At 42.6% G+C, this 9,539-nt stretch overlaps 1 protein-coding gene across 1 annotated transcript; it reads left to right on the top strand.

Moving 5' to 3' along the window:
- Positions 1-5,054: 5,054 nt before the first annotated feature.
- LOC140363257 (keratin, type II cytoskeletal 8) lies at positions 5,055-9,010 on the top strand. Its single transcript, XM_072449721.1, has 10 exons — positions 5,055-5,130; positions 5,443-5,703; positions 6,105-6,313; positions 6,414-6,474; positions 6,550-6,645; positions 7,064-7,228; positions 7,358-7,483; positions 8,282-8,502; positions 8,745-8,791; positions 8,904-9,010. Exons 2-10 carry the CDS (start codon positions 5,458-5,460, stop codon positions 9,008-9,010), a joined length of 1,278 nt encoding a protein of 425 aa, XP_072305822.1. The 5' UTR covers positions 5,055-5,130; positions 5,443-5,457.
- Positions 9,011-9,539: the final 529 nt, after the last annotated feature.

Raw genomic sequence — 9,539 nt, 5'->3', positions numbered from 1 at the left:
CACATATTGATGACAGTTGGCAGAAAAAGCACACGCCTGCTTGTGTGAGAGAGAAAAAAAAAAGTGTTTATTTTCTATATCTGTAGCAGCGAATGATAAAAGAGGTGGCAGGGAGGAATGTGACTGGGCCAGTTTCTGACCCAGTCACAGTTTCTAGCTTTGTTCCAGCTGTCACCTCTTACTCTGCAGCTAATGTAGCAGAATTAATTACTTTACAAATCACAATGCATGCTACTACAAACTACTCACAATCTTTACCTCTGCTACTGCAACTTTGAAGAGCAAATTTACATTCCTGACTTCCTCTGCAACTACAACTGCTCTAATCACCTTATAACTACTGATTTCAATATTACAGTAACTTTGTACAACTTTTGGTCGCTAAACCAGTTCACAGCTTCAGACAAAGTAGAGTAGTAACTGCAGTCAATGCAGATAATCGATCATCCAATAGAATAGGATGATTAGGTACCATACCGATATCTTTTGTGAACAACAATAGCAGTAATATACTGCATGATTGATTTTAGTGGCACAGAGTTCTTCATCTACCTTCGCTTCTTCCAGATGTAAACAGTGAACTATTTTATTATTATTATTTTTTAAACTTTAACTTTAACTTAATCCTATTTGTATTGTATATAATGTAAATGTATGTTTTGTATATTGCTGGCATTCTACATCTTGCCTGGGACTACAGTTGGAAACTAGCTAAACTACAGCTAATACTGGCAAATTTACAGAAATGTTGATTAATGTGCCCTGCCCAGTTCAAATAAACTAATAATAAATAAATAGGCCGTGGCTACAGAGCCGCGGTGCGGTCAAATAGCCCGGTAGTTTCAGGAGCCGTGGCACGGCCATATAGCCTCATGGCTGACCCTAACCCTAACCTTAACCCTAACCCTAACCTTAACCTTAACCTTAACCTTAACCTTAACCTTAACCTTAATCTTAACCTTAACCCTAACCCTAACCCTAACCCTAACCCTAACCCTAACCCTAACCTTAACCCTGACCCTAACCCTAACCCTAACCCTGACCCTGACCCTGACCCTGACCCTAACCCTAGCCCTAACCCGGCGCGGTCAAATAGCCCAGCAGTTTCAGGAGCCGCGGCACAAAATAGCCTAGCAGTTTCGTCCGCGCGCCGCGGCTCTGTAGACACTCCCAAATGGATAAATAAAATGGGCAATTTTGTGCTGTGTTTTTTTCCAATAAAAATATCTTTCCTACAACTATAATACACTTCTCAGAGTAATGCATGGTAGTATCAGAATGATTATTATCATAACGGGTATTAAAATTGAAACAGTAACACTAAAAACATTAGGTCTAGGGTTTCTCTATTAAAATGTGTAGATATTTTATATTGAACATAAAGCATATAACATAGATTAGTCTTATACTAAAGGAAATATATATATGAAATATTTATATTGACAGTGACTAATATCTGTTACTACAGCGAGACAAACCGTCCCCTCATAGAAGTTCTCAAATGTTTAGGTTTAAGTTTTGTCCACTCATCATATGCACCAAAGTGAAACCCAACAAAATCTTTCAAAAGCACTGGTATTTGGTGGCAATGTTGAATTGTAGCGTAACTGCTGCGGGCGGACAGAACGAGAGAATGCTTGAAGAAAAGAGGTGGAGGTCTGGCGGTGTATGTGAACACGAGCTGGTGCAAACCCGAACACTGCACAGTGAGGGAGCAGCTATGTAACAAGGATATTGAACTATTGGCTATTGGCATGAGGCCATATTATCTGCCCCGGGAGTTCTCACATGTGATTTTGATCGCAGTCTATGTGGCCCCGTCTGCCAATGCTGAAAATGCTTGTGAAGCACTGCTCTCCTGCACTTGTAGGCTGCAAACACAGCATCCACAGGCTCTCTTCCTCATCTCTGGTGACTTTAACCACGCTTCTCCCTCTTCTGTTCTACCAACATACACCCAGTATGTCACCTGCCCCACCAGAGAGAATAGAACATTGGACTTGTTTTTTGCCAACACCAAGGAGGCTTATTCCTCTTCCCCCCTCCCTCCCCTGGGCAGCTCGGACCACAACCTTGTACATCTGAGGCCTGTGTATGAAGCCATCGTGCGCAGGCAGCCTGTGGTGTCCCGTGAGGTGAGGATGTGGTCTGCTGAGAGCGAGGAGGCTCTGAGGGACTGCTTCAGCACCACTGTCTGGACTGAGCTTTATGACCCACATGGGGAGGACATCAACACCATCACAGAGTGCATCACGGACTACATCAACTTCTGTTTTGAGAACATTGTTCCCTCCCGGACGGTGCGGTGTTTTCCAAACAACAAGCCATGGATTAACCGTGAACTGAAGGCTCTGCTGAAGGAGAAGAAGAGAGCCTTCAGGTCAGGGAACAAGGAGGAGCTGAGGACTGTGCAGAAGGAGCTGAGGAGGAAGATCAGGCAGGCTGAGGCCGGCTACAAGAGGAGGATGGAGGAGCAGCTGCAGCAAAAGAACATTCAGGGAGTGTGGAGGAGCCTGAAAACCATCTCGGGCTTCAAAATCCCCCCTGCCCAGACAGAGGGGGATCTACAGTGGGTGAATGATTTAAATGCTCACTTCTTGAGGTTTGATCGGTCACCCGCCCCTCCCCCTGCACAGCTGCATGCTCCCTCTTCCACAGCTGGACAATGCCCTGCATCTGTTCCTCTTCGCTTATCTGCCCCGGACCATCAGCTCCCCACTTCGCCTGGACTCACCCATCCCCCCAGCACACGGTCCCCCTGCCAACCACTGACTGTCACAGCAGCACAGGTGAGGAGTGAGCTGAAGAGGATTAAAGTGAGGAAGGCAGCAGGACCTGATGGCATCAGCCCCAGGCTCCTTAAGTCCTGCGCAGATGAACTGTGTGGAGTTATGGAGCATGTCTTCAACATGAGCCTGAAGCTGAGGGTGGTACCACAGGTCTGGAAGACCTCCTGTCTGGTACCTGTGCCCAAGACACCGCGCGCCAAAGACCTCAACAGCTTCAGGCCAGTGGCTCCCACGTCCCACCTGATGAAGACACTGGAGCGGCTAGTCCTGGACCACCTCCGCTCCACCGTGAGCTCAGCCATGGACCCGCTGCAGTTTGCATATCGGTCTGGCATCGGAGTGGAGGACGCCGTCATCTCCCTGCTGCACCGCTCTCTCACCTGGAAAAGCCTGGCAGCTCTGTGAGGATCCTGTTCTTCGATCTTTCCAGCGCCTTCAACACCATCCAGCCGCTGCTCCTGAGGGACAAGCTGGAGACGGCTGGTGTGGAGTATGACCTGGCAGAGTGGATCCTGGACTACCTCACAGACCGACCCCAGTTTGTGAGAGCCCGGAACTGTGTGTCTGACACTCGGACCTGCAGTGTGGGGGCGCCCCAGGGCACTGTCCTCGCGCCCTTTCTCTTCACCCTTTACACTGCAGACTTCAGACATGACACGGACAGCTGTGTCCTGCAGAGGTTCTCTGACGACTCTGCCATCGTCGGACTCATCAGGGACGAGGATGACGGGGAGTACAGAGGACTGGCGCAGGACTTTGTGGACTGGTGTCAGCGGAACCACCTCCTCATCAACGCGGGGAAGACCAAGGAGATGGTGGTGGATTTCCGCAGACGCCACCCCACTGCCCCCTCACCAGTGAATATCCAGGGACGGGACATTGAGAGAGTGGACTCATACAAGTACCTGGGTGTTCATCTGAACCACAAACTGGACTGGACTCATAACACAGACGCACTGTAGAGGAAGAGCCAGAGTCGGCTCTACCTCCTGAGGAGACTCAGGTCTTTTGGAGTGACAGGGCCACTCCTGAAGACCTTCTACGACTCTGTGGTGGCATCAGCCCTCCTGTACGGTGTGGCCTGCTGGAGCAGCAGCATCACAGAGAGGGAGAGGAAGAGGCTGGACAGAGTCATCAAGAAGTCCAGCTCCGTTCTGGGCTGTGCTCTAGACTCGGTGCAGGAGGTGGGGGACAGGAGGGTCCTGGCTAGATTCACATCTATGCTGGACCATGAGTGTCACCCCCTGCAGGACACTCTCTCTGCTCTGGAGAGCAGCTTCAGTGAGAGACTGATCCACCCTCGTTGTGTGAAGGAAAGGTTTCGCAGGTCTTTCCTTCCTGCTGCTGTCAGACTTTATAACAAACACTGTTAGTACTGAACACTCACAATACTGACCTAACCTAATACTGATGTGCAATTCTGTCATATGTGCAATTGCTGTTGGAATTCATGTGCAATTACTGTGAAATTCATGTGCAATTTATGTGCTGTCGTGACACATATTCATGTGCAATTACTGTCGTGATCACATGCAATGGTATTTATGTATTTATTTATTTGTCTATGGGAGTTTTTATTTATTTATAGGAGATCTTCTACTGAAAGTGTTTTTCAGACTTCCTATAAGTGATCTGTTCTTCTGTATCTGCCTCTGTATCTTCCTGCGTTGCACCAATGAAATTTCCCCACGTGGGACAATAAAGGAATATCTTATCTTAACTGTATAATTAAATAAATACTGGATATTGGTACAGATTTGCCTTTTTCATATACTGAATAGTGTTATCAGTCTTTGAATTATTTAATTTGCATTTTAAGTTTCTCCAATAGTTTGTACATGAAGTAACAGCTTAGACACTGTCATGGACTTACAGACAACTATGGAATCTTTTTGACGCAGAGGGACCTGCACTTGTCTTTCAAGGTTTAAATTCCTTAGATGAAACACAGCTGTCATAGTGGTAGCCCTTGTGATGGTTTTAAGAGGTGGAAACATTAATTGTCATAGTAACTCTCAGTCATTATAAATTGTTCCAATTCTTACAACATGACTTTGAACACAAATCTATCTTGCATTGTAATGCACAAATGAAGAGATAACATGAGGAACAATGAACGACACCCTCCTAAAAACCTTGAAATTCCTGTGAGGAAACAATGCAGCCTTAACAGTTGGGTAGGTGGGAAAGGAAGTGGCATGTGTTGGACTGGTTTACCCACATCTCTCCACAGACACACCCAGTTTGAGACCTATAAACCTGGTCTCAAGAGATAAAGAGATGCACAAGAGGGCTCAATCTCTGTGCAGACGTCCTACACCCAGCATCCGGCATCGCAGAGGTAAGACATTTGACATTTGAACTGACATTTTTAAAAAGAGAAGGAAGTATCAAGATACAGTCTTCATGTATCTATTCTGTAGATTTTACTTTATTCAATTTTGTGGAAGAAATCTGTCCTCGACCACACATAGTACATATATTTAGTGCATATTTTACAACTATTGCTGTCAATCCATCCATCAATCCTGACTATTGGTGTACGTCTACTAGTGTTAATGTCATTTTACACCTCAATATACTACTCTTAGTGCCTATGCTCAATAACTTCTACTATGTTACTACAACTTCCACAATCCTCTTTCCTCGTCAGAACTGGACCACAACCATGAGTCTGAGGAACAAACGCAGTAGCTCTCGCCCCGGCCTCTACACCTCTTCCCCGGGCTTCAGCAGTATGTCCCAGGGCTCCTACGGAATGAACCAGGGACCCCCCATTACAGCAGTGACCATAAATAAGAGTCTCCTCACACCAGTCAACATCTCCATTGACCCCACGGTGCAGGTGGTCCGCAACCAAGAAAAAGAGCAGATCAAGGGCCTCAACAACCGCTTTGCCTCCTTCATAGACAAGGTAAGAAGTAAGGGGTTTTGGCATGAATTAGTTACTTCGGGGTAACATGAGTACAGTACATAATCAATACTGGTGTATGAATGAATATTAGTTTCCCAACTTCATGGATAACAGATAATTTGTTGTACAATTTGTTTGTATTTGTTTGTACATAGCAATACACACTGAACATGTTTTGCAGGGAAAGGGACAAATGCTAACCAGATCCTAAATTAATGAATAAATATAAAATTAAAGTTATACATTGATGTTGATTCAGTTCAGGCCAGCACAAATCATTTCACTCACTAATATCTTTGTTTTTTAACATTGTGGGATATTTAGATGTTATTGTTATACAATATATTGCCGCCTTTATAGATAGTAGCTCATTTACTGTCTACTAACTTATCCTGTCCCAGGTGAGACACTTGGAGCAGGAGAACAAGATGCTCGATACCAAGTGGAAGATGTTGGACGGCCAGACCCAAGCCGCCTCTAACATTGAGCCCATGTTAAAGGGCTACATCGCATCTCTGCAAAATCAGCTCCAGTTCATGACCAACGACAAATCTCGACTGGAAATGGAGAATGATGTCATGCACAAAAATGTTGGCGACTACAAGTCAAAGCAAGTCCTATTGATTATGAGTAGTAAAGTATAGTGTAAACAGTAATTTGTGTGTAATATGTTTAAAAAGTGTAATAAATCTATTTGTGGACTGCTGTAGGTTTGAAGATGAAATCAACAAGAGGAATGATGTTGAGAATGAGTTTGTTCTGCTCAAAAAGGTAAATAAAAAGCTCTAGAAATGCTTGAAGCAATAAATAATAGAAGTTTAAAAAGTGTTGCTTACATTTCCACAGGATGTTGATGAGGGTTATTTGTCCAAAGTGGAGCTGAACGACAAGGTGATTTCAATTGATGAAGAACTGAACTTTTTCAAGGCTCTCTATGACACGGTAAGACTTCATTTAGAAAGGTTATGGTCAATAAATTACGTGTTAATAAGTGCTATAAAAAGTAAACATACAAAATTAGATTTACATTGTAATTTAATCATGTTTAGCTTGAATATAAACTTTAAACTAGGGCTGGGCGGTATGGCATGAAAATGAAGCATAATTGTTTTCCCTAAAATTTTATATGATACATTTTATTTTGGGAACATAAAAAGGTCAGTCTAGATTGTGCTTCAAACCACGTGCTTTTACTGACAAAAGATTGGCTGTATAATGACCATTGACGATTAAACATGTTTGAATCTTGATCTTGATTAAAATTGTATTTATTGCACAGCCTTACTTTATGCAGTCACTTCCTAATTGTGATTAAAATAATGGAAGTTTTCACTCCTGGTGCGTTTCCTGGTACATACAGGAGATCCGTGAGCTGCAGGAGACAATGAAGGAGACATCTGTGGTGGTGCAGATGGACAACTCCCGCGGCCTCAACATGGAACAGATCGTCGGAGACGTGAAGACTCAATATGAGAACATTGCCAGTCACAGCCGAGTGGAGGCCGAGAACTGGTACAAGTCTAAGGTAAAGAATGATAATTAACCTCCAGTGCACAGAATGGCATGGCATGGATTACACATGAACAGAAAAAATCCAACTGTCACTAACACAGACAAAATTCCTTTGTTTCTGTTTGATGTTTATCGTTTCCAGATGGACAACATAACTGCCGAGGCTGACCAGTATGGAAATGAGCTGAAGAGCAGCAAGTCGGAAATATCTGAACTAACAAGAAGGATCAGCCGCCTGAGGAATGAGATTGAGGCTGTAAAGACACAGGTGAGAAGGTCAAACATGATTGAGACAATCTCATTTTACACAGACAGATGGAACAACAGGTTTAACTTGAATGTATGTGCTGAACATAGTCTTCAATAGTAGTAAATGAAGCAAAAGTAAAATGACAAATATGACAATCCAGGCCAGGTTTCTTAATCACCTTAATAAATTATTTTAGTATTTTGTCCACAAAAAATAGGCCCAATTTGTGTTTTAAAAGTAGTGGAAGAATTTACAGCAGATTTTTGAGATGCCAGTATTAGAAGAAATAACAGTAGTGGTGGTGCAGTAACAGAAAGTTATGGTTGTACACAGCTATATAAATGAAATTCAAAACTATAGTATAGTGCTAGTTATTAGTTACATTGGATATGATTAAAATTATAATGATAAACAGGTAAAACAGGCTTTGTGCTCTCTGCTCTTATCTTGATACACAGTTATCTCCAGGTGAAACTATGACAACAAACAAATACCAGAGTGCGTTCATGAGACAGTGAGAGGAAAACAGTTATCTCCAGGTGAAACCATAACAACAAACAAATACCAGAGTGCGTTCATGAGACAGTGAGAAAAAAAAAAGTTACAACAGCAATGCAACAAAGAACAATGCATATGAAAACGATATACCGGCAGTTAAACAGTACTTCATATTCAGTGATGCAAAAATAAAGGGTCATATACATTCAAATTTAAACTATCACCTTTAAAATGCTTTGATTTATACCCGAGATCTGAAATAATATCTGTTCTTTCATCGCTATCTACTGCACAGCCTTACTTTTGTTTTCTCTTCAGCGTTCTGCACTTGAAACTCAGATTGTTGATGCAGAGGCACGCGGGGACATGACCATAAAAGATGCCAACAACCGCATCCACGATTTGGATGTGGCGCTGCAGAGGGCTAAGCAGGACATGGCCCGGCAGCTGAGGGATTACCAGGAACTCATGAATGTCAAACTGGGACTGGACATCGAGATCTCCACCTACAGGAAACTGCTGGAGGGAGAGGAGCAAAGGTGAACAATAATTAAGGCATTTGGTAAACAATATTAGTACAATGAGCCTTGGCAGAGGGCACAGGGGCATAAACTGCCTTCATTTACAAGGGATAAAATGAAATAAGTAGTAGTAGAAAGAAGTAGTGAACTATATTTTTGAGTTCTTTTATTTAGTTTTATTAATTTGAAATTATGTGAGAATATGGTGACTCGATATTAGTAGTTTTTGGAATTTGTGCATGATTTTTTTCCGTTTGCAGGCTTGGTCAAGAAACAACCTTAAACATCCAGACAGTGCCCACCAGAAGTAAGTCATAGGTACAGAAGGCATCCAAATGGTACTACAATGTCCTCATTCTGGTTAATAATATCTGTATAAGATGACCTACAGTAGTGCATGTGTTATTCTTTGTTTTTAGGCAACTCCAAGAAGAGGCTTGAAAGAAAGTCATCAAGTCCCATTGTCATCAAGACCATGGAAACCAACAATGTGACATACAACAACAACAACTACAACTACAACTAATAAAATGATCTTTTTCTTAACAAATTACTCCTGAACGTCTTTGTAACTATATGAAGATGCTGCACCATGAGCCATAGATGTGTTTATCTTTTTTTCTATGTGGAATATTACTGATCTTAATGGAATAAAACAGTGCTCTGACTCAATGCACAGTTTATGATTGTTTTGTTATGGTAGTTTATTGCACTTAAAAAAGACAAGGTAAATCATTTACTTTGAACAATTGACAATTTGAACTACCTCGCCTACTTGTGGAAGCAGCTTATTCTGTAGAGACTTTGGAATCAACAAACATAAACGTAACTACTACGTAAATGTGTATTGGCTACAATAGTCTTGGAAAAGTTATAGAGACTATTCATCAAATCAAATTCGGACCATTTTAGTCCAGTCAAATATCCTATTGTGTGGCATAAGCATCACACACTTGGCCTGGCTATGTTATTATGCTGGATGTCTCTCCTGACTCTTCTCCCTTACATTAGTTTTGTTCAATGGCTTTCTGTGTGTGAAAGCCAGAAGTTGTCTA

The sequence above is a fragment of the Eucyclogobius newberryi genome, unplaced genomic scaffold, assembly GCF_026437365.1.
Source record: "Eucyclogobius newberryi isolate DKJ021-1_F unplaced genomic scaffold, fEucNew1.0.hap1 SCAF_17, whole genome shotgun sequence".
NCBI classification, from domain to species: Eukaryota; Metazoa; Chordata; class Actinopteri; order Gobiiformes; family Gobiidae; genus Eucyclogobius; species Eucyclogobius newberryi.
This window is presented reverse-complemented; position numbering and strand designations above follow the sequence as displayed.

Bases quoted from the DNA above. Each gene is read 5' to 3' on its own strand.
- LOC140363257 (XM_072449721.1), top strand. From the start codon at position 5,458: ATGAGTCTGAGGAACAAACGCAGTAGCTCTCGCCCCGGCCTCTACACC. The intron at 6,475-6,549 runs GTAAATAAAAAG...ACATTTCCACAG, and splicing joins AGTTTGTTCTGCTCAAAAAG to GATGTTGATGAGGGTTATTT. The intron at 7,229-7,357 runs GTAAAGAATGAT...TATCGTTTCCAG, and splicing joins AGAACTGGTACAAGTCTAAG to ATGGACAACATAACTGCCGA.